General features: G+C 42.9%; 1 protein-coding gene across 2 annotated transcripts in view; it reads left to right on the forward strand.

The window, feature by feature from the left end:
• The window catches only part of asic1b (acid-sensing (proton-gated) ion channel 1b), a 192,132-nt gene that overhangs the window by 20,269 nt on the left and 146,374 nt on the right, over nt 1-25,489 (forward strand). For both annotated transcript variants that reach the window (XM_061831770.1, XM_061831769.1), the window contains exon 2: nt 2,154-2,349. In XM_061831770.1, coding sequence (XP_061687754.1) covers nt 2,154-2,349 — 196 coding nt within the window. The remainder of the gene's footprint in view (nt 1-2,153; nt 2,350-25,489) is intronic.

The following is a 25,489-nucleotide window of genomic DNA, read 5'->3' on the forward strand; positions in this document are numbered from 1 at the left end:
TGGCTGGTTGCATGGCGGTGGGTGTCACCGTCTGTCTGCCCCTCTGAGCAGGGGTCCTGCCACTTAATTAGGGTTAATTTGAATGACTCTGAGCAGATGCGGGAGGTTGATACTGGTCATCAGACAGAGACTTTGCCCCCCCCCCCACCCGCCCCTTCACTTTTTTCATTTATTAATCCATCATTCTCTGTCATGTGTCAGAATGGAGGAATACAGAGGATGATGCTCCAATCGTCTCTTTCAGCAATTAATGCATTTATGGAAAGTGGGGAGCTTCAGTGTGTTTTTATAACATTAGGAAAGTTGTTCTTTCACTGTAGAAGTGCGACTGCAGGCAATTGTAACTATTAGTCACTATAATTAATTTGTCTGCGGAGAGAGAGAGGGGGGGGGGTTCCGTAATGAACTGTTTCGTTCCACTCACTCACCCAAGGTGGAATACTTTCAGATTTATGGACAACCCAGTTAAAAGTGACCAACTTGTGGGATGTTCATGTTTATCTTGCTTTTCCTGGAAGCTAGAAATGTTCCTTTTGCTCATTCACTACCAAGCTGATAATCTGCTGCTGTACCCCCCCAAAAAAAAAACATCTTTTTGAGGCGCTCGAGCACCTTGTGTATGTGATGATATTACAATTACCATAATTTCCGGCCTGCAGAGCACACCTGATTATAAGGCGCACCTCCCTAAAAGCCGCAAGCGCCCACATTGAAACATGAGATATTCACAAAGAAAGACCGTAAACAGAAAGCATTTTCAAAGTTTTAATACCTCATCTTAGCTTAACATAGCAACAACACGGTAGCAGGAACAGGGCTGGTTAAAAAAAAAAAACAAAAAACAAACAAACAAAACAAAACATACTGGTAAAAAAAAAAAAAAAAGTAGCAACATCGCGCTAACCGCTAGCGTGGCGCTAACAGGGCCGGTTAAAAAAAACATACCGGCAAAAGTCACATCCTCGACACATATGTTCCACCGGTCTCACGCTTACCTTTTCCGCTCGAGTGCCCCCTTGCTGCCGTTAGGAAAAAAATCCACAAATTAGCCGCATCACCGCATAAACCGCAGGGTTGAAAGCATGTGAAAAAAGTCGCTGCTTATGGGCTGGAAATTGTTGGCCGTCAAAGTGATGGTGCCCAAGGTTGCATCGAAACTTACTTACAAATTTGTTCTTGTGGTGCTTCCAACTGCACTTATCCTTCATTATTGTCTTTGCACTGTATTATATCGCCATGCGATATATTGTGGAAGAAATACAAAAATGTCAGCTGATATTTAGATATATTCACTGAAAGGAGGTTTTTTTTTATGGAAAATTGTGCGCCTGTCCCACCGATTAATTGTAAAATGGGACATCCAAGTAATAATAAATAAATTGTTTTATCAGCTGCATGTCCCACTTACACACAAATCTACAAGCAAGTTGAACTGCCTCCAGAATAAAAATAGAATCCATAATGTTACCATTACAGCACTTTTTTAAAAACTCTGGTCTCAACAAGGAGCAACCCTTAGTTTAGCTGTGTGTTGTCATGGAAACCCCCTACCCCGCCCCGCCCCGCCCACAACAGTTCAGTAGTGGCTCATTTGCATAAAGCAGGACCGACTGCCCCCTCAAAACAGATGCTCGTTTCCTGACTGAAATTGTAAAATGACTTTTTAAATATTGAAATGAAATAAATTCTCAACCCTTGGGCATTGTGGCGGAAGCATGTTACTGTTAGGTTGCGGTGGTGAAATGTTCAAGCACAGAACAGTACGTCTTGATAAGACTAAGTCCAAGTAAATCCTTAAAACTGGGAGAAAATCTTCTAAAAATGCACATTTTAATTAATGTTCCAAAATGAAACCTTGAAAATTAAACAATGACCTTTTTGAGGATAAGCGGCCTGGAAAACAGAATGTAATGGAATGCACAGAGAAAAAAAAACTCTCACCTTTGCGTTTTCTCGCGCTCTAATATGAGAAAAAAAAGTTTCGATAGGCTTATGCTGCATACAAAATGTAATTACCGTAGTATTACCGCAATGAATAAGAAACACCAATGAAATATGAATGTAAGCACATAATCACGACTGCTGTTATGAGCTGCTTAAATTGCTAAACGTTGAACTTATGGCTGAGGATCGGAGTGCTCTTCTTGGTGCAGGTACGAGATCCGGGACCCGCACCTGGTGGAGGAACACGTCCTGCAGGTCCTGAAGGAGAGGGCCGACTTCGACAACTACAAGCCCCGCCCCTTCAACATGCGCGAGTTCTACGACCGGACGGGCCACAACATCAAAGACATGCTGCTGTCCTGCTACTACCGCGGCATGGAGTGCAGTGCTGAAGACTTCAAAGTGGTGAGTCAGCCCGCGCCGATTGTTACGCGGCCTCCCGGGGGTGACGGCGTCCGGGGTCTGTAACGTAAGGTCAGCGTTAATAGAGGCATTTGGAACATATGAACAACGTGACATTTGGTAAACAGTCGATGCACCTCTGGGAGGAAATGGAGACTCCAGATTGTTCTGTTCACGCCGGCAAGCGTTGCCAACAGGGGAATCGGATACAAAGCCGAAGATGAACAGCATGTACACATGTGTCGCCTTTTGTGGAATATTTGGCTGTCTCTGAAAGGTTCACCAATCCTGTCATGAAAGGTTTGAACGTGAAGTTGAACATCGCCTCCGTGCTGGGGTGTTTACTTGTGTCATAGTTTGCTATTTCCACCACGCACTAATTTTAGCATCAGTACTGTACGCTATTGTTTCATTTTTCCTATGCCAAAATTGCAAAAAGAACAATGTTCACTGCAACAAACTCAAATCCAATCTGGATTACATTTCTCAATCTAAGACAAAATATGATTGTCTGTCTATCAATTTATTACTGATTATGAAGAACTTTATCTTAAAATAGAAAATAACACTGTTGAATAGATAGGTAATAGGTAATAGACAAGTGTAAGACAACGTTGCTGTCACATCCCAGTGGTGCGGAGGCGGACCCAAATGCAGGACTCCCAGGCAGAGGCATCATGTTCACTTGGTTTTATTCTTAATTAAAGAGATGCACAATTACACAGTCCAAGAAAGCAGGTTCCAAAACATGAGAAACAGGGTTCGATGACTATGGATCTAAGTGGAGGAGTAAACCGGGATGCGGTGAAGCATGCTCACAAACACAAAGCAACGAACTGGCAAATGCCAGTGGCAAAACTCCACCTTAAATACTTGGTGTAATCACATTGCTTCATGCAAAACAGCTGTGACCAGTGACAGGTGTCAGAGATGACACCGTCCAGAGCTGCGGCCGGGCCACGCCCCTCCCGGTCGTGCCCAAGCCTTGCTCGTGAAAGTTTTTTTGTTTTGGAGTTTTATGTTTCTAGCTCTGTACTTATTTGAAGAAAACTGTCATGTTCCTTTTCTGTTGGCAGATACCTTTGCTTAAATTAACATAATCCTCTAATATAATAATACAGTCTGTCCAAAAAATCACAAAAACTTTCTTTTATCGTCTTCTTCTTTTTCTTTCGGCTTGTCCCGTTAGGGGTCACCACCACATGTCATCTTTTTCCATCCAAGCCTATCTCGTGCATCTTCCTCTCTAACAACCACTGTCCTCATGTCCTCCCTCACAACATCGATCAACCTTTTCTTTAGTCTTCCTCTCGCTCTCTTCCCTGGTAGCTCCATCCTCAGCACCCTCCTACCAACATACTCACTCTCTCGCCTCTGGACATGTCCAAACCATCAAAGTCTGCTCTCTCGAATCTTGTCTCCAAAACATCCAACTTTGGCTGTCCCTCTAATGAGCTCGTTTCTAATCCTATCCAACCTGCTCACTCCGAGCGAGATCCTCAACTTCTTCATTTCTGCCACCTCCAGTTCAGCTTCCTGTTGTCTCTTCAGTGCCACCGTCTCTAATCCGTACATCATGGCCGGCCTCATCACTGTTTTATAAACTTTGCCCTTCATCCTAGCGGAGACTCTTCTGTCACATAGAACACCAGACACCTCCCGCCGACTGTTCCACCCCGCTTGGACCCGTTTCTTCACTTCCTTACCACTCTCTCCATTGCTCCGTATTGTTGACTCCAAGTATTTGAAGTCGTCCACCCTCGCCATCTTTTCTCCCTTGAGCTTCACTCTTCCTCCTCTGCCCCTCACATTCATGCACATACATTCTGTTTTCGAACTGGCTGCAATTTGAGGCCAAGCTGGTCGTGTGACCATCGGAGCACGCTCACTCCCTGAAAGCTGCTTATGGCTGCTGGGCATGCATTTAATTGAGTAATTGTGGTGACTGTCTGGCCAGTCGATTTTTGTGCGTGGCGTGTCTGGGCAGTCATAATGCGCAGCAACAGAACTGCACTTTCAGCTGCTATTAATTTGGGTTTGCTTGTATCACTGACCCCATTTTAGACATGAGCAAAGCCCAGGTAATTAAAAAAAAAAAAACATTTCCAAGATCACCTAAACATTGCAATGACATTTTGGGTTCCTGGTAATTGCTCTTGGCATTTTTACTCCTCCAGCAGTCGTCTTATTCCAGCCCATAGTCAGGACTGTCCGTCTAATCCCGTTTAAGCCCTCTGCCGGGTAGAATAATGAGTCTGACCCCAATTAGTCCACACATTAACAGATGATCTTATCTGTGTATGTCATCTTATTTGTCTCTAGACGGAAGGAAGTCAACATTGTGCATCTTCCCGGCATGAAAAGCAAATCAAACCCCGGGGAACAGTTTCAGGAACATCTGGAAGCTCTGACACCGAAGTTAGCGCAGACAGGGGCAGGAATTTAACAGATGCTCGTCGCATCAAAAGTTTGTGAATTACAAGTGAAGTGCCACACTGCACGTCCTGTCGGCGCACTCAAGTGATTATAATCCCTCTATCTGTGCCGTGCAGATGCGTGCCAGCTGTGTCGAGAGATCAAAATGCTGACAGTGGTTGTTTTTTTGTTGTTGCCATTTTAAAATCAGCCACAACATCATGAATTCCGCGGAAACTCTCAGGTCCTCTCAATCCGTTTTGGACATGACAATGTCTTCTGATTAGCAGACTGAGCTGTGAACTGTTATAAAAATGTTGTTATTCAGATTCCATTATCGATACTGCTAAATATTTGTGTTTCATTAATTGTACTGAATTTACAACGTCCATACATACATACATACATACATACATTGCGATGTAGTGTAATGCACAAAGTTGTTTATATTCATGCTCCTCGTGTAGCGCCATAAACGAGTATTTACGGTTGACGGAGTAGCCTTGCGGCAGTTACATTAACCTTCAGTCATTGTTCAAAGTCGGCTGCGCTAGCCAGCAAGATAAGATCCCCGGGCTGCTAATCCGCTGATGCAGTTTATTGAGCTAAACTAACAAGTGACCAGCGTACCAGTAACGGACGCCTGCATCATCCCGGACCCCCATTTTTGAAGCATGACTAATAGATTCACGCTCAATGAACTGTTGTGCTAATCTATGTTTGTCTATACGTGGCCTACGAATGTTCACCCAAAGTCAGCCGCGGTTGGATCCAACACAAATGCGGCAAAGAAAAACTGTTATCCCACTTCCCGTATTCAGCATACCGCATACAAGTTGCTTTTTTATGGGTTGGGCTTGGCCTTACCCCGTTGTAGAGCTGGATGTATCGGATCCGCGGAGGATTTTATATGCGGAGAAATAATTCAGAGTGCAATAGAAAAGGATAAAAAGGAAGTTGATCGTTACAATGAAGCGCAGCCCTCCGTATCCTGGAGCGTGGCGGCACTAAAACCGTGATTAACACTGTTGGCAGCGTTAGCTTGTTTATGTTCAAGCACGACTCGGACCACTCCCTGGTATTTGTGAGTTCTAAGAGGAAAAGATGGTGCCGCAGGAACATGACCAAACGACACTGTTGTCATTGCAAATTGTCACGGAGTTCAAATTACTGCATAATTAGAAGACCACATGCCGGTGAACATATCCTGATCCAATGAGTTTTTGTTTTGTCATGCGCAAGTTATGCCTCCTTTCACCAGCAACTGACTTTTTCTTATACATGGGTTTATCTAGATAAAGTTGCCAAAAAGTGGTACTCTGTAACTTATTCACTACTGTAGTCTAGACTGTCAACTCATGTTGGCTTACTTTGTTGACAAAACTGTTTTACTACTGCTTGGTAAAATGAAATTTCACTACGTCACTTGGTCCAATACCTGACAGGGTGCAGCTGCATTTAACGACCTTCCTTTATTCTTGCGGTGTTATTACCCCCTCTCGAAGACTCTTTCAGCCCCACCGAGTGCCTCGTCCTGTGGCCTCTTTTGACTCCGAGAGAGGAGCGCTCGTAAAACCGCAGACATTTCTTGGCCGTCATCTTTTAGCTGTACAGAAACATTGCTATCGGTTAACGTTAACAGCTGGCTTGCAGCTTTAAGCGTAGCTGCAGAGGATGTTGCAAAGGAACCAAAAAAATGAAACCATTCAAGAGCGAGAACCGAGACGAGTAGCAGGGGGTGATTTACAGGCTGCAGCAAAGTCTTGGGACAAAAATAAGCGTTGCAGAGAACGGAGGACTCTTCATTGGACACTTGTTTGCCCGTCACACAGTTACAGTACAGTTGCCATTTCCAACAGTTTCATTGATCCAAAATCACAATAAAAGATGGTGCCTTTTTTGTTAGGAACATGAAGAAGATAAGTCCGTTGTTTATGCAGTACTACTATATACTGCAGTGTAATACTGGATATACATCACTTATCTCACATCTACTGGGATAATTCAATGTCACAATGGTGAAAGATGTGACAGGAAAACCATCAGTCTTGTTTGCTCATAAAACATTGTCCCGTTAGCTACTGCGATATCAACAGAATGAAATGCAACACTGTCCCAAACACTGCAGCGATACTATTTATTCATATTCCCAGTCTCCCTTTTACCAATCCATCTATTATCATACTGCTTTTCCGAGTCGGATCGCTGGGGACGTAGCTTCAGCAGGGATACCCAGACTTCCCTTTCCTCAGCCACTTCTTCCAGCTCTTCCGGAGGGATCCCGAGGGGTTCCCAAGCCAGCTGAGAGACATAGTCTCTCCAGCGTGTCCTGGGTTGTCCTTGGGGTCTCTCTCCTCTGGGACATGCCCGGAACACCTCACCAGGGAGGCGTACAGAAGGCATACGAATCAGATGCCCCAGCCACCTCATCTGGCTCCTCTCAATGCGGAGGACCAGCGGCTCGACACTGAGCTTCTCACCCGTTCTCTAAGGGAGAGCCCGGACACCCTGCGGAGGAAACTCATTTCGGCCGCTTGTATCCAGGATCTTGTTATTTCGGTCACGACCCACAGCTCATGCGCATAGGTGAGGGTAGGAACGTAGATCGACTGGTAAATTGAGAGCTTCGACTTTCGACTGAGCTCCCTCTTTTCCAGAATGGACCGTTACAAAGTCCGCATCACTGCATACGCTGCACCGATCCGTCTGTCGAGCTCCCGCTCCATTCTTCCCTTACTCTTGAACAAAACCCCAAGATACTTGAACTCCTCCACTTGGGGAAGGATCTCATTCCCGACCTGGAGAGGGCACGCCACCCTTTTCCGACTGAGGGCCATAGTCTCGGATTTGGAGCTGATTCTCATCCCAGCCGCTTCACACTCGGCTTGTCTTAATATTTTGGCAGAGGTTGTAAAAAAATCAATTGCTATTTAAAGCGAGCTGTCACCCAGTGTTCGAAACGTGCTGAACTACATGCTGAGTTCCCGTAAACCGCTGCTGGTAAGTCATTGCTGCGTCATCGTGACACGATGCTGCACAAGTCTCCACTTTGCTGCACTGATCTGTTTTCTCACTGTCCTCGGTTTCCTTACCGTGGCCAAACAGCCACATGCTGAGACCTTAAATACTGGAGGCCCTCGTTCTCCTCCATCTCCGTCTCGTTTTGCCTAATGGCTTCAGCGCAGTGGGCACAACTGGTTAGAGCAGGGGTCGGGAACCTTTTCGACTAAGAGAGTCGTAAATGCCAAATATTTTAAAACTGAATTTCAAACGAGCCATGCAATATTTAAAAAATTACATACAGGTGTATTTACGCATTTATGTAGAACCAACAGTTTTAGAGTACAATAAAGTCTCTGAATTCTTTTAGATAACATTGTGCTGTTGCTAACCACCGATGACAAAAGTACTTCTGAGCATTAATGCGACTTCAGGTGCTGCCTTGCTTTGCTAATGGCTTGATAGTCTGTTTCATACATCGTCAGATTCAGCTTTTCCATCCGTTAATCGTGATCGTAATTCAAATTGATTTTCCATCATACTGGTAGGCTGGAGAACAGTTCTTGCCGACAAAGGCATGTCTTTTATTCGTTTGATTATCTTGTCTTTATGCAAAGTTGGCAAAATGTTGATTGGCAACGTCGAGTACGAATGCGTTGGCATACTCCCCATCTGGGAATTTAAACACACAGCAGAACCCTCCAACTCCACAAAGGCTTTCCATTCTTGTTAAAAAAAACTTCGGTAGTCCTCCTATTTTTTTCTTTGAGCGACTTTTTCCATAATTAGTTGTTCCGACACAATCAGCGTGAGACCCTTCTGCACCTCTGGACGTCGACTCCCACGCAAAAACTACGGCAACCCACTAGACCAAACTGTCTCTATGTCATTTGCGTTGCTTTCCATACCTAACTACGGCAACCCCACTATTACAAACCTTCTCTGCACGACAGAAATCACGTTCAGTATGTCGTTACGAAGGCTCCACGAGCCATATGCAACCACCAAAAGAGCCAGGTATGGCTCGCGAGCCATAGGTTCCCGACCGCTTGGTTTAGAGCGTTGGCCTCACATTTCTGAAGACCGGGGTTCAAATCCCGGCCCCGCCTGTGTGGAGTTTGCATGTTCTCCACGTGCATGCGTTGTCTATTCGCCATTACCAAGCAAATTGAAGACAAGAATCAATTAAGGAATTTGCAGGGTAAGTGATGTGTGCCGGATAAAAACCGCAGCATCAAACTACAAACTTGATTTTTTTTTTTTTTCTTTTGGTTTTGTTTTGGGAGACAAAGATAGTTCAATATTTGTATCTCGGAAGTTTTTGTTATACAAGTACTTTATACAAACTGAACAATGCATGTGGTTGAGATGTCCCAGTGGCCCAGCCGCTGTAACTTCAAGCAGACAGTCAATTAAAAAGAAGAGACTATTTGGTGTTTGTACAACACAAACTCCTTCGCTCCTTATCAGGAAAATTGATCTTGAATCAGGTACAATTTCTTCTTAAACAAAACTGCCAGTCTGCAGGAAAACAGACCACCCCCCCCCCACTCACTATTGGCGGATCATTTGTTAGCCGACAACACAGAAATTACACAAATGACAAAACTTATCCAACACGATGGAAGTGAATGAGCACAGTGAAGTAGGAGAAGTGATTGACTGGAGCTAATTGTCCCAAGTGACAAGCTGGTTTGGGAAAAAACTGAAGCCTCATAAGATAGACTCCCTTGTTATGTATATTTTTTGTATGATGATGTGCAGATATTTCACAAGATTAAAATGATTTCGATTTTTGATTTCCCGCAGTAAGCCAATGTTTGAGCTATTTTGAAAGGACCAGAAACATTCTAATCCGGGATGATGGTCAGCAGAAATATGTTTTTTAACACATCGATATGATTGGTCTGTCTTCATAACATCTTGTTTTTACACATTACTAACCAGTTTAAGGTTTTGAAAATACTTTAAGAGCAAATCTATCAACTCTGTTGGACATTTGAAAAATCTGTAAACTCCGCCTCTTCCCTCATTTGGTAGGAGGTGTCCGGGATTATGTCATCTCAAGATTGAAAGTTTTTAGTGTTTTTTTTTCCAGACAGTTATTAAAAAATGTTCGTTTAGGTACATACTTTAATGCAGGTGGAAGCGCGTCACCCACAAAGGTAAGCGTGTACTGATTATTTTACACTGCTAAGTCAGCTCGTAGTTTTGTTGCACAATTCCTGCCTCTAAGACCGTTTAACAAAAGTTGGAAGCTGATGTAACGTCAGTTGTTTGATTTTGTTAAATAGATTTTTGTTTTTCTTTCTGGGGGAGGGACAGTGTTAATGTAGACATTGATCTGGACAGATGCTGCTGGTGTGACATGTTTGTACTATTCAATGACTGCGTACTAAATTAGAAATGTTACTGTTGTTCTTATTTGGTATCTTACATTAGCAATATAACATGATTTTAGGGTTTTTAATGTTGGTGCAGTATTATATATGATAACAATAAAAGATAAAATACCAACTTGAACAACGCGATATTTGCTAATTTTAGCAAGATTGTCACGGTGTGAACTTGTGAAGGCAAGGAAAGCAAGGCAAAGATGTGGAAGACCCAAGTGTAGGCTGAAATCTCAACAAAATATTCAACCACTTATCCTCACAAGGGTTATGGGAATGCTGGAGCCTATCCCAGCAGGGTACACCCTGAATTGGTTGCCAGGCAATCGCAGGGCACATCGAGACAAACAGCCGCACTCATAATCACACCTCGGGGCAATTTAGAGTGCCCAATTAATGTTGCATGTTTTTGGGATGTGGCAGGAAACCGGATTCCTCGGAGGAAACCCACGCAGGCACGGGGAGAACACGTAGACTCCACACGGGCGGGCTGGGATTGAACCCGGGTCCTCAGATCTGTGAGGCCAACGCTTTCCAGCTTTTAAACATTCTTGTACAAACGTACCAATTAATTAAACACTGTTAATATCAAAAAGTGAAACAAAAAACTCTTAAACCAGGTATATCCATCCTTACAATTTGGCCGAGTTTCAGCATTTTCATCTTAAATTATTATTTTTTTTTAATTATTCAAACTCAAAAGCCATAAATACGTTTCCATGAATAATTGTTTGGATTGCGTATCACATGACCTCAAGGGAATTAAAATCGAAGTTGCACTGTCGTATTTTAGATAAATGAAAACTAAGTCATAAATGTTCTCTGCTGCCTTGCACACGGGATTACAATTTGCCATGAATTTTCCAAGACGGTAGCCACTAACTAAAAATAATTTAGAATTGTGAATTTCGTGGAGGGGCGCTTCCAAGATTCAGCGAGTGCTGGAGAGAGAGAGACTAAGCCTGATAATGTACCCTTAAAGAATCAATTATATACACTCTAAGATTGGAGGCCAGGAGATTGCCTAAGCGCAGCCCTTTTGGAGGCGTGTGGGGGGGAAGAATGTGGAGGGTTGAAGACGATAAGAACCTTAATGTGCGCTAGAGGTGGATTGGCTGGTTGGCTCTGGTTTACCGCTGCCGGGGAGGCTTGTGGGGAGAGAAGAAAGTGACGCTGATGGAGAGTGCCGGCGCGCTAGCAGAATAGGAAACAGGCTATTCTCTGCCTTCTGTGCCTTGGCTGCGTTTCTGGTTGAGGGCATGAAGTGGAACCAGTCAAGTGCAAACCATCCATCCATCCATCCATCCATCCATTTTCTGAGCCACTTATCAGCCTATCCCAGCTAATAACGGGCAGGACGCGGGGTACACCCTGAACTGGTTGCCAGCCAATCGCAGGGCACAGAAAATGGATGGATGTATTGTAAATTTTACAACTGAGTAAAAATGGGCATGTGCCGGACATGAAAGTTTCATGTACAAACAACATCCTGTCGACATGCAAAATTGACAAAAATGACAATAATTAACCGAACTGCTTGCAATTTGACCTCTTCTTCTTCTTCTTCTTTTCCTTTCAGCTTGTCCCGTTAGGGGTTGCCACAGCGTGTCATCTTTTTCCATCTAATCCTATCTCGTGCATCTTCCTCTCTAACCCCCACTGTCTTCATATCCATCCATCAACCTTTTCTTTGGTCTTCCTCTCGCTCTTTTTGCCTGGCAGCTCCATCTTAAGCTTCCATCTTTTACCAATATACTCACGGTCTCGCCTCTGGACCATCGAAGTCTGCACTCTCGAACCTTGTCTCCAAAACATCCAGTTTTGGCTGTCCCTCCTATGAGCTCATTTCTAAATCCATTCAAACTGTTCACACCAAGCGAGAACCTCAGCATCTTCCCTTCGGCCACCTCCAGTTCTGCTTCCTGTCGTTTCTTCAGTGCCACCGTCTCTAATCCGTACGTCACTGTTTTATAAACTTTGGGCTTCATCCTTGCGGAGACTCTTCTGCCAAATGTTCCACCCCGCTTGGACCCGTTTCTTCACTTCCTCACCACACTCTCCATTGCTCTGAGATGTCCCAGTGGCCCAGCCGCTGTAACTTCAAGCAGACAGTCAATTAAAAAGAAGAGACTATTTGGTGTTTGTACAACACAAACTCCTTCGCTCCTTATCAGGAAAATTGATCTTGAATCAGGTACAATTTCTTCTTAAACAAAACTGCCAGTCTGCAGGAAAACAGACCACCCCCCCCCCACTCACTATTGGCAGATCATTTGTTAGCCGACAACACAGAAATTACACAAATGACAAAACTTATCCAACACGATGGAAGTGAATGAGCACAGTGAAGTAGGAGAAGTGATTGACTGGAGCTAATTGTCCCAAGTGACAAGCTGGTTTGGGAAAAAACTGAAGCCTCATAAGATAGACTCCCTTGTTATGTATATTTTTTGTATGATGATGTGCAGATATTTCACAAGATTAAAATGATTTCGATTTTTGATTTCCCGCAGTAAGCCAATGTTTGAGCTATTTTGAAAGGACCAGAAACATTCTTATCCGGGATGATGGTCAGCAGAAATATGTTTTTTAACACATCGATATGATTGGTCTGTCTTCATAACATCTTGTTTTTACACATTACTAACCAGTTTAAGGTTTTGAAAATACTTTAAGAGCAAAACTATCAACTCTGTTGGACACTTGAAAAATCTCTAAACTCCGCCTCTTCCCTCGTTTGGTAGGAGCTGTCCGGGATTATGTCATCTCAAGAGTGAAAGTTTTTAGTGTTTTTTTCCAGACAGTTATTAAAAAATGTTCATTTAGGTACATTTTAGTAAGCCCTTTTTGTTAATGGATGGGTGTAATACTTTAATGCAGGTGGAAGCGCGTCACCCACAAAGGTAAGCGTGTACTGATTATTTTACACTGCTAAGTCAGCTCGTAGTTTTATTTGTTGCACAATTCCTGCCTCTAAGTCCGTTTAACAAGTTTCTTGACTTCCACACCAGACTCTCCATTGCTCTGTATTGTTGAGGTGTCTGGTGTTCTATGTACGGATTAGAGACGGTGGCATTGAAGAAACAACAGGAAGCAGAACTTGAGAAGATGTTGAGGTTCTCGCACTAGTATGAAAGTCATGGCATGCTGAAAAGACGCAGTAGCGGTGTCGTAAATGTATCCAAACCGAAGTACCGCCCACATACATCCGTCATCTATGCACAATTCACGGTCATATTAATGTTTTTCCTGTTTTTTTTGTCCCTTTGCTCTTTTGTTTTAATGGACAACCTAATTTAATTCTTCCCCACGAGTTTATTAATGCTCTAGAAATTCATTAAAGAAAAATGTGTGGAAAACATGATTAACGGTCGTGGCATTTAAAGTTGGTCCCGACAATTACAGCGACTGATTGATGACCGCGAGAGCGACTGCGCGGTGTAGTTTGGCGGAGGGATGCATTATTAACGACGACGACGGCAGGTCAAAGAGGTTCTATTTCGCACAAGCCGGGAGGGGGACGCGTGTGCTGTCATCTGGAACGTCGCTTTGCGTCGGGGGGAGGAGACACAATGTTGCGGGGGAGGGGGAATAGCAGGAACAACGTACTTTATATCCTGCTGGGATGCTGACTTTTCATCTTTACCCCCATTGTCTTGATTTTCTTTCTTCTTCTGTCCCTTGGGTGCGTTCTCCACTTTGAACATACGCCGGTGCTTTGCTTTGACCTCGGTGTTTTTTATTTCTTTCGGGGGAAACCGAAAACGAAGGAAACACAAAAGTGAAGGTGGTTGCATTCTTTAGATCTACTCGTAATTTAATTCTTGATGCTTCACGTGTCAAACTATGCTAGCTGTTAGTGGGATACAGCAAACCGCTACATATTTGTGAATTTGCATTTTTGTGTCTTTCTTTGAGAGCCGGTGCTTCGTTAATCACCCAAAAACTCGAATTCGATGTACTCAGGCCAAAGCAATAAGTGCATTGCTTTTGCGCCGTTAGGTGGCATCCTGAAGCTGTTGAAGTGAGCTCAATAGCTTCGTTGAGACAAAGCAGTCCTTTGCTACCCCACCTTGTGATATCAATAAGAAATTACAGTATGAAATAACCAATTTTGGGGTTTAATTACCAGTACAATCACCATTTGCAGCAGGCACCAATGGAGCTTCCCCAGTAATGAATGTCTTCAAGGGGTTTAAATATTTCCATAATTTTAGGTACTGTTGCTAGTAATACTTAGTAAGGTTGTAACAGTAGTCCCAGTTGTGCACCTTCATGGTATTAATTTCAAAGTTCAGGTGACATTTAGCACACGAGGGGCGCTAAATCTCAAACCATGCTGCTCGTATTTTGCACAAACAGTTTTGACAAATTTCTGTACTTCAAAGATGACTTGACTTGACTTCAAAGATGGTTGCAATAAATTATCCAATAAGATATGTTTACAGTAGTTTAACAGCTATTTGCCAGCCCTCACGCCAATCGCAGAAAACCCCGTAGTATTATTGAAAAATGGTATATAATTGCCAAAGCACTACTTTGCTGAAATAATTTTTTTTTAGCTCGATTATCATATTGGGTGTTAAAAAAAAGACAAAAAAATACGAGAATTGGAAAGTTTTTCAGTGAATAATACAAAATATACCCCCCCAAAAAAAATCTCCATATAGGTGAATTAATGAGAGATGAATCATAACTATAGTCCAAGAAAATTGACTTTAAAATATATATTTTTTTAATTTAATCATGTACAACTAGTTAAATCGTGTTTGGTGAATTCAACATCATTATTATGTTATGTTAGAAAATTAATTCTTATTCTTTTCTTAGATTATGGATCATGTAGCTCATCTTCTCATAAAAAATACATTGTCCATGTTCTTTTTCCACACCGCTTATCCTCACAAGGGTCACAGGAGGGGTTGCCGGACAGTTGCGGCACACCGCCGCTGAGCGTTACTCAATCCCACACAACCCGCACCAAAGTCTTGCTTCAATAAAAACACCCAACGGCATTTAATTGTTATTGCTTGGAATCAATCTAAAGAGGCGGGAGGGGCCGTTTAGAAGCTGCCGGAATTTACATTCGATTGCTGGAGCGCCAGCCAAAGCCTGAACTCCACCGTGTACCCACTTTAACTAACATCAGAAATATGGACAACAATAAAATCATTTGTAATGAAAGATCTTGGGTCTTTGTAGAAAAGTGAAACATCGATAGTGTGTCCTCTTTTTAGGAAATGAAAGAAGCGGACAAGTGCAAGAGGAGCAGTTTGAGCAGTCGAAACGATTACGCTTTAAAACCACCGAGGCCATTTGTTATTGTCTGATTAAATGCAGATGCAAGTTGTCTTCAAACAGCCTTTCATTTTCTTCATTTTGTCACGCCGCGCTAATATTTACTATGCCACGAATGCTGTTTGTGATGACTTAACGAGCGCGTTGCACTGCCAAAAGCACGACTCGCCGTGACGTCTGCTAGCCGAGAGCTGAGCTGCGCTTCTGTTGATGGAAAGTGGCGACAGCGTAAGGCGGTGCCACTTCCGTACAGATGGAATTAAACTACATGCTAGCATTTATTAAATCCTAGCAGCTCAGCCGTTGTCGACTGGATTAATAATAAAAAAAACAAAACTACTTGGATTCCTTGGATATGGGGGGAAGTAAAGAGGTGTCACTCAAATCTCCAGCAACCCCCTCGGTGACCTTGTTATCATTTCTTTCCCGACCCGAAGCCTGAAGGCAACAGCTGAGCTATTGTTTACAGCATTCGGTAACAGTGTCCTAACGCAAACCTCGTGGGAACCTGGGAGCGGTGTTTCCAAGTCCAGTAGTCGCTGACGAAGGGCAGAGGTTCAAAAGCAGATACCGAAGAAATATAAACGAAAAGTGTTTTCTGTTTCTGAAGGCGGATCTTCCTGACAGGAGATTTTGCTGCTCGAAACTTTGCATGATTGATTCACTGCGCACCACATTTGAAAATTAACAATGTTGCGGTTTTTTTTTTCTCCCTGAACAGGTTTGTATGTTTCAGTTTCAAACCCAAATTAGAAATTAGCTAGTTGTCAGTCAATGCAAGCGTGAAATGTACATTTTTAAATACTTTTTCTGATACGCTTTGAAATAAATGTTATTTTGTATAATTCACTGACAATCAAGGCACTGGGACTATGAAAATGTATTTTCATTTCATTTCCTTTCGGCTTGTCCCGTTAGGTGTCGCCACAGCGTGTCATCTTCGATTTTTTTGGCACAGTTTTACGCCGGACGCCCCTCGTGACGCAACCCCTCTGCATTTAGCCGGGGAGAGAAGCTTACAGCACCTGGTATTCCCAGGCGGTCTCCCATCCAAGTACTAACCAGGGCCAAACCCGCTTAGCTTGGGTATTCTCAGGTTAGCATGGCCGGAAGCTTAAAAAGTTTTTTCTACTACCTCAAAATCAATAAAATAGTCTGCAATGTTGGATCTTCTGGGGGCATTTAACTCGCAAATTAAAGCAAATTTTTACATTACAAGCCCTTTTGCCTTTATAGCTGACGTTTACTGTCAAACTGAACATAAAACAAAGACAATTACATTTTGCATATTTAAAACAGGAGGGAGGGTGGCATGTGTTGGTGGTCACTGGTGCTCAGGACAGAGGAGGACATTCGTGTAAGGCTTGCTTGAGGTATGTTTTTGAGCAATTAAGTACACAATTACATACAGTAAATGAACAGGTCATTCATATAGACTCATTGATCCATCTTGTGATCGGTTATCATTTTTTTTTGTTGACATCAGGCCAGTCCAAGCCTGTTCACGGCCTCAATTTATAGCTGCGTTCAACGTGAAATATGCGCTGTCATCCGAGCATGCAAGCAAACATTCTGAGACCCTGCAACTGATAGGGTTTCATTTTGAAGCTGAGGATGCTGACCTTCGATTTATTTTTTCTTCTCAAAGACCCCCCCTCCCAAAAAAAAAACAAGAAAGAAAATCAAAGTTGAATTCCTTTTCCTCAGGTGGCAATTTTCGAGCTACACAAACCAACATTGCCTTTTTCCCCTCTCGCTCCTGCAGCTCTGCTCAGTGGTTTAAAACTATATATTGACTGTACTGCCCAGGCAGGGAAAAAGAAAATATTTTTCTTTTCTTTCACAATTTTAAAAACACGTGACATAAAGTGAGTGGACGTAAAGTCAGTGGAAGTAGCAGTTCACATGCGTGGACACGTCAGCGAACACAAATAGCACGTCGACATCTTCACCGAGCAATCGAGTACAGTAGATTAGAACCAATGTTATCGTGATTAATCAGTTCCTAAAGGTCTGACTAAAACCGAATTGTATGAAAACTTTCCCATTATAAAAAAAAAAAGCAAATTCAATTAATATTTATATGAATCAGTTACATACACCTAAAAGTTACTATATATTTTCTTTGGCCATTACCGTGTTGTTTTTTCATGAAAGGGCCAGGTATTAGGAACTTTCTTTTGACCCCATGATGGCTTCAGTGTCATGAACCAACAGTGCGGGGCTGGACCCAAATGCAGGACTCCGAGACGTGAGCGTGATGTTGGGCGTGGTTTAGTCAAGGAACAGGGTCAGACACGGTGTAGCAGTCCGACAAGGCAGAGGTACAGAAACGCTAGGCTCGGCGGGATCCAAAAGACATGCAGCAAGGTCTGACGACTATGGGGAAAAATAGAAAACATGAACCAGGATTTGACTATGACTATGAAACATAAACTAAAACGGGACTAAACTGTGGTGGCACAGAAACGCTGTGACAAGGATAGCTCAACACTACACTATTCTCAGTGGTGCAGATTCCTACCGTCAGTGAATACAACTCACTAACTCAGGGCAACGAACTGGCAAATGCCAGTGACAAAACTCCAACTTCAATACTAGGTGTAATGACAGTGCCTCATGTGAAACAGCTGTGACCGTTGACAGGTGTCAAGAGATAAGACCCCCCAAAACGGTGGCCAGGCCACCCCCCTCTTAGCCATGGTCCATTCTTGCTCATGACATAGAGGTTTGAATAGGTTAGTCGACCAGTTAAAGAGTCAACTCTTATACTCCATTAAAGTTCAACACTTGAAGTCGACTAATTGCAAATCCCATTTTTTTTGCATCTCATCTTGCAATCAGCTAATTTATAGACGTCTTTTTGATTTCTTTCAGTCAGCTGTTCCAGAGTATTTTGTGTTTTTGTATAATATCGATGGTTTCTAACTATCATTGCAACCGTTATTGGTGGAATAGGAAGGATCAGGACCTACTTTATAATACTCTCATACAAGCTCATAGGTTTATGAATAAAATATATCTTTGGGCTCTTCCGTGGCTGATCTCACACCTCTATTTCTGCCCACACAATCGCTCCCTGACCCAACGCCCGAAGACGTCCGAACTGAATCATTGCTGAATGTAGCACCTCACCGGTAGCACAGCAAATAGTACTGAAGAAGGTTTTTTTTTTTTTTTTTTAATGTAATGCAATAGCATTATTTAAATCAATGTTGGTGAGGGAAAAGGCAAATCTCACCCCTCACACATGCCCCTTTCGTGTCTTCAGCCCACAACCTCTATGTGGAACTAACTCAGGTTGCTGCGGTCCGACCTGAACTGTGGCTAATTTTTATTAGTTTTCTTCCCGTTTTTTTTTTGTTGTTGTTTTTTTTTTCCAAGAGGAGAAAAGGGCTCGTGCATTTTGCAGCAACAGCACGGAGAGTTTGAGTAAACAGCTATTACTATGCGCCATCACAGTCCGGACCCACACGGCAATCACTGCCTTTTTATGATTACTGATTACGGCGCTCGGCTTGAAGAGGATCCTCGAGACCATTAGTGTCCTATGATGAAATGTTCGATAACAGAAAGGCATCATTTTCTTGCGGTGAAAGGGACCTTAATGAACTGTCCTACTAATGAGGCAGTGAGCCATGAGGAAGAGTGGTAAAGATAGATGTTCTCTTGCAGCTTTTGTTGGAGCCGTCTGCCTTTGTTTGAGCGTGGCAGTTAGCTTCACTGGCGTTACCTGTGTTGTGGTGCCCTCGGTCTTTTGTTTTATCTGGATTCGTCTCGAGTTGCTCAGTGCATGGTTTAAATAGATCAGTGTTGCTTTTGCGAAGTGCTAATGGGACACACAAAAAGAATGTTAGGCTCTGCTAGTGACTGTAAAGACCAGTTGTTATCGTGTATACTCTGTGTGTATAGTGGCGAAAAAGCGAGATTCATTGACGCTGCCTCCCAACAATCTTTGTGTTTGCCTATAGAGCTCGTGCACCTGCAAAATCACGTGACTGGCCGTATTGCAGGTCAATCAAAGCATTGTTTGATGCTAAATCCGTTGAGACAAAATGAAAAGATCTTGTCTTATAGCACGACGCCCAGAGTTTTGTCCGATACCGTTAAACATTTAGAAGGTGATAATTAACGAAGGTACGTGGAAAAATGAGAGACAATTGGCATAGAGGACCCATATTTAGTCGATGTTTTCGCCGATAAGAAATTGGAGTGTTAACTCGCTTCCGCTTGTCTTGGACAACTGGATATACACATGTATCTGGTGAGTAAGTCGTCGAGATTTACGCAGAAAAGTTTGAAAGCGTATAAAAGTCTTGACGGGGAGACGGGTCAGAAACGCGGAAGCGTATTCGGCCACATGTTAACCTTTACCGAAATCCATCGATTTATTTATTTATTTATTTATTTTCAGCTGGTATTCAATACAAATATCAATATTTAAATAAATGACCATTGGTTTTACACAAACTCGCATTCCTTAACAATAATTAAAAAAAAAAAAAAAGACGACAGGTTGACGGCTCGTAAATGTGGAAGCGTATTTGGCGACAAGTTAATCTTTGACAGAATCTATCGATCTTTTCAGCTTGTATTCAATACATATACCAATATTTAAATAAATGACCTTTGGTTTTACACAAACTCTACTTCATTAACTATAATTGGAAGAAAAAAAAAGAGGACGGAGTCATCTCCACGGAACGTACACGGAAGCGATTGCGGCCACACATTAATTTCTCTGCTGCGACAGATGGTTTATTTTCTTTTTTTAAATACACATTGTTCTCAAATGAGCCAACTTGGCATTATAAATACTTCTTGGAAATTTGAAATTGAGAAGAATAGTTCCTACCTGAAATGAAGCGCTCGCTACACAGGCGTGTGTGTATTTTGGTTGGGCACCATTCATCGATATTTTCTGGTCTTTTCAGCTGGTATTCCATAGAATGATCTCTTGGAATATCTGTCTCGTCTGTTGTGACAACAAACAGCACAACATGTCTCGGTCTGGTCTGGTTCAACGGCTTCCGCAGTGCAGAGCAGCTAGGTTTGACTGCCAATATGACGCCGTGCAAACGGCAACGTCACTTGCACGAGCTCTATATCACAGGTATCAAACCCAATGTCCTGGGGCCAGATTTGGCCCATCACAGCATTTTGTGGACTACAATACCAAAAACAACATTAAAATTTTGCAATAATTTTCCAATGACCAATTTCTCTTTAAAGATAAACAAAAAAATAATAGTTGAACTTACTTTTTAATAATCTTGATTTTCAAAGCTACTGCGTTCATCTATTTTTGTGTGTACTGTATGTACTCTGAGGTGATCATCCATTTATATGAGTTCGGCGTCATAATGGCCCTCCGAGGGAAACATAACTTCAATGCGGTCCGCAACAAAAATGAGTTAAAGTGGCACCTTGAATTATGAGTTTAATTTGTTCTGTGACCAAGCTTACAATGCAATGCATCCCAAAAACACCACAATTGGTCATTGGATGAAAACGGCACTGTATTGTGTAAAACGATAATAAAACGAACTTTTATTATAAAGTGTAAAAATCATACAGTGGTATTTGTCGTGTTAGATGCATCCCTTTAAGGAGCCTGGTGAGTGATGAGCGTTGGCCTCACATTTTTTATGGTTCTCCCCATGCCTGCGTGGCTTTTCTCCAGGCACTCCGGTTTCCTCCCACATCCCAAAAACATGCACCATTAATTGGACACTCTGAATTGCGCCTAGGTGTGACTGTGAGTGCGGCTATTTGTCTCGGTGTGCCCTGCGATTGGCTAGAAAACAGTTTGGGGTGTACCCTGCCTCCTGCCCGTTGACAGCTCTCCCCGTGACTCTCGTGGGGATAAGTGGCAAAGAAAATGGATGGATGGATAAATGGCTGAAAGTGCATTAGCGACCGTGGCTCAACTTCCCCAAATCCAAGGGTATTGCACTAACCTTAATTGCCACATGTTCATTTTCATTTCATTGGAACGTCAACCGTTCCTGAAAGTCGCTAGCACCTCAAGTTTTGCCTAACAACGCAAAGCAACTCGACCGAACTCGTTACTGGAACATCTCGGAACTTTGGGCGCTCTACAATGTACAGCTGGAGATTAAGGCGGTAATACAGTCCATCTATCCATCCATTTTCTTTGCCGCATATCCTCACAAGGGTCGCAAGGAGTGCTGGAGCCTATCCTAGCTGTCAACGGGCAGGAGGTGGCGTACACCCTGAACTGGTTGTCAGCCAATCGCTGGGCACATGGAGACAGACAACAGTCACACTCACAGTCGTACCTACTGGCAATTTAGAGTCTCCAATGAATGAATGTTTTTGGGATCGGGAAGGAAACTGGAGTGCCCACCTCGAGAAAACCCACTCAGGCACTGGGAGAACATGCAAATTCCACACAAGCGGGGCCGGGATTGAACCCAGATCCTCAGAACTGTGAGGCCAACACTTTACCAGCTGATCCAACGTGCCCCCCCCCCGCCCCCCCGTCCAGTCAATGCAGTGTTCAATATGTTTTGATTCCAAAACATTTGATCATTTCAAACTCAAACATTACCCATAAAAATCAATAGTTTACACATGCTTGATATTTTACATAATCATTTTGCATCGCAAATAACGTTTTCATTCCCTGAAGACTGTCCATAACTTCCTTCCGCAAACAACACACGCTAAACTTAGCCACTGTCCGACATTCAAAGATATTTTGTCCGGTGAGATTTATCTCTTCAACATCATTCCTTGTTTTAATTTTTCTCTGTATTCAATCGAGGGAAATTCATCAAATGCTCATTTCTAGTTTCGACCAATCACGACAGCATGCCGTTCAGTTTTCATCTGATCCGAACATTGCTTTTGTGTGCGTTTGTGTGTGCCGCTTATTGTCTGTCGCAGCGGTACATCAGAGGAAAATGGAAGTGCGCACATCACCGTCCATTGATTGGTTTGAGCCCACCATCTGCTTTGTGAGAGGAGAATTCATCGAATTGTAATAAAAACAAAAAGCTAATTAGCTCAGTAGAATACCGGAGAATTGCGCTGAAAAGCGGATGATGTTTACTTCATGTCACACACGTCAAAGTGAAGGCCCGGGGGCCAGACCCGGCCCGCTGGACGATTTTATGTGGCCCGCGGAGGCAAATCATGTGTATCAACTACCAAAATCTCTCAATATTGTCATATCATAAATGACGATGAGAGATTGCAAGCATTTTTGTGTTACTAAATGTCAACAATAGTAGGAAAACCCATTAATTACCCTTGATTTCTGAAAACTAGTTCCTAAATTTCATGTGTAAATATGATGGATCAATTCAAGCTTTTGATGGTTTCGCAGTCATCATGGCCCTCTGACAGAAACCGTAACTACAATGTGGCCCCCGTTAAAAATGAGTTTGACACCCCTGCTGTATGTAAACTTGAACAATCGGAGAAGAGGAACCGAGAGAGTAACCAAAATTGGGGAGTCTAAAAAAGTTCAGTTCCCAACAAGAGAAGAGCCTTCAAGTCCAGAAGACTCTAAAGAAACAGAAAGAGACAAGTTGAAGGCTAAAACGACATGAAAGTTTGATCATTTTTTTAATAAAATGTCATCTGGCATTAAAAGCCATCGTTCAAAGAGGACTCTGCTTTGATTTTTTTTTTTTTTTTTTTTGCTAAATTCAGACTCATCATTTTGAAGTCATTGTTTAAAAAAAAAAAAAAAAAAAGCTTTTTGAGGCAGAATATGTGCAGTTGTACTAAAAGAACTCCAACTTCAGAAATATTCAGTTTCCCTTACGCCATAAATTAGGCACCACCACCCTGAGAGTGTTTGGATGTTGTGTTCAGGCTGAGAATGTTTTGGGACTTTCTTAGTCCAAAACAAAACAAAAATAATAAAAAAAAAAAAAACTCTGCAGACCTCACAAACTCCATCTCTTTGTTTGAGTATTGACATGGCTGTTTACAGAGACGCTGCACTGATTCACGGTTTTAATCCCAAGTGAGGCAATTTAACGGCAAAAAAGCGTTCCAGAATTGTACTGTGCGCTTGGTTTTTTTTCCGCAGGGTCTGAACTATCGCTTCAATTTCGCGCTGCCGGCCAATTACGTCTTAAGAGCACTGCGAGACCTGCTAAATGGGGATCAGCCGAAACGAGAGGAAAACAATCAGGTTTTAAGTACCGTTTTTGTGACATTGCATTTAGAAAATGAATGGCAACCGATGATGAGATGGGTTGCAACCCTGCACCTGCATTGCTCGTTCTTTTTTTTTTTTTTTTTTTTAGAACGCTATTTAATAAGTATCAATTTGTAAAGCTGTGTTTACACTTCAAGGCGTAAAGCCAATTTCCAATTTAGCGGTGATATATTTTCTCCCCGATGTCTGGTGTTGATTTAGATTTCCTTTTAAGTGATCCCTAAGCGTGAACATGTTTAGCACGGTCAACTACGTGTCGTGAATCTTCTCACCTTTCTTGTGACTACAAAAAAAAAAAGCGAGGACCAACAAATTCTGCTTCATTTCAGACTTAGGGAGACTCTCCTTAGACGGAAGAGATGGATCAAGTCTCCGCATCAAGACCGCAAATGAATGACGTGTGCGGAAATCCATCGAAAGCTCATTTACCCAAATTGTGACATCCGTCCATTTTGTGGGCCCCTTATCCTCACAAGGGTTGCAAGAGTGCACGATGGAGGGTGCACCCTGAACAGGTTGCCAGCCAATCGCAAGGCACATAGAAACGAACAGCCATTCACACACACGATCCCACCAAAAGGGAATTTAGAGTCTCCATTTAATGCATGTTTTTTGGGATTCAGGAGGAAACCGGAATCGTCTTCTTCTTTTCCTTTCGGCTTGTCCCGATTAGGGGTCGCCACAGCGTGTCATCTTTTTCCACCTAAGCCTATCTCATGCATCTTCCTCTCTAGCACCCACAGTCTTCATGTCCTCCCTCACAACATCCATCGACCTTTTCTTTGGTCTTCGTCTCGCTCTTTTGCCTGACAGCTCCATCCTCAGCACCCTTTTCCAATATACTCACTCTCTGGACATGTCCAAACCATCGAAGTCTGCCCTCTCTAACCTTGTCTCCAAAACATCCAACTTTGGCCATCCCTCTAATGAGCTCATTTCTAATCCTATCCAACTGGCTCACTCTGAGCGAGAACCTCAAAATCTTCATTTCTGCCACCTCCAGTTCAGCTTCCTGTCGTCTCTTCAGTGCCACCGTCTCTAGTCCGTCCATCATGGCCGGCCTCGCCACTGTTTTATAGACTTTGCCCTTCATCCTAGCGGAGACTCTTCTGTCACATACAACACCAGACACCCTCCGCCAACCGTTCCACCCCACTTGGACCCGTTTCCTCACTTCCTTACCACACTCTCCATTCAAACCGGAGTGCCCGGACAAAACTCTCGCAATTGTGACAATTTGGCTAAATTCAAAAGGGCCCGCTCATGGACGCTTGTTCAGAAATTGGCAGGTAGAGGATTTATTTGGTTGTTTCATTTTTAGACTTGATGGCAGGCTCTCCAGGGACCTATTTTCAGCCATCCATTTTCTTCCCCGCTTATCCTCACAAGGGTCGTGGGGAGTGCTTTCAACGGGCAGGAAAGCGGGGTGCACCCTGAACTGGTGCCAAGCTATTTGTAATGGTTAAAATAATAATTTTAGTAAAAATCAGTCTTTGTAAGAAATGAAAGTGAAAGTAACACAAGAAACACGAGAATTTGCTGACTGACCAATTTTGAGTTGAGTCAACAGTGTGTTAGCTTAGATGGTTTACACTAATTCGATCCATCCATCCATTTTCTTAGCTACTTATCCTCACTAGGATCGGGCAGGAGGCAGGGTACACCCTGAACTGGTCGCCAGCCAATCGCAGGACACATGGAGACAGACAACAGGCGTATTCACAATCACACCAAGGGGCAATTTAGAGTGTTCTATGTTGTTGCATTTTTTTGGAATGTGGGAGGAAACCAGAGTGCCCAGAGAAAACCCACGCAGGCACGGGGAGAACATGCAAAC

The sequence above is a fragment of the Syngnathoides biaculeatus genome, chromosome 10 (genome assembly GCF_019802595.1).
Source record: "Syngnathoides biaculeatus isolate LvHL_M chromosome 10, ASM1980259v1, whole genome shotgun sequence".
Taxonomy (NCBI): domain Eukaryota; kingdom Metazoa; phylum Chordata; class Actinopteri; order Syngnathiformes; family Syngnathidae; genus Syngnathoides; species Syngnathoides biaculeatus.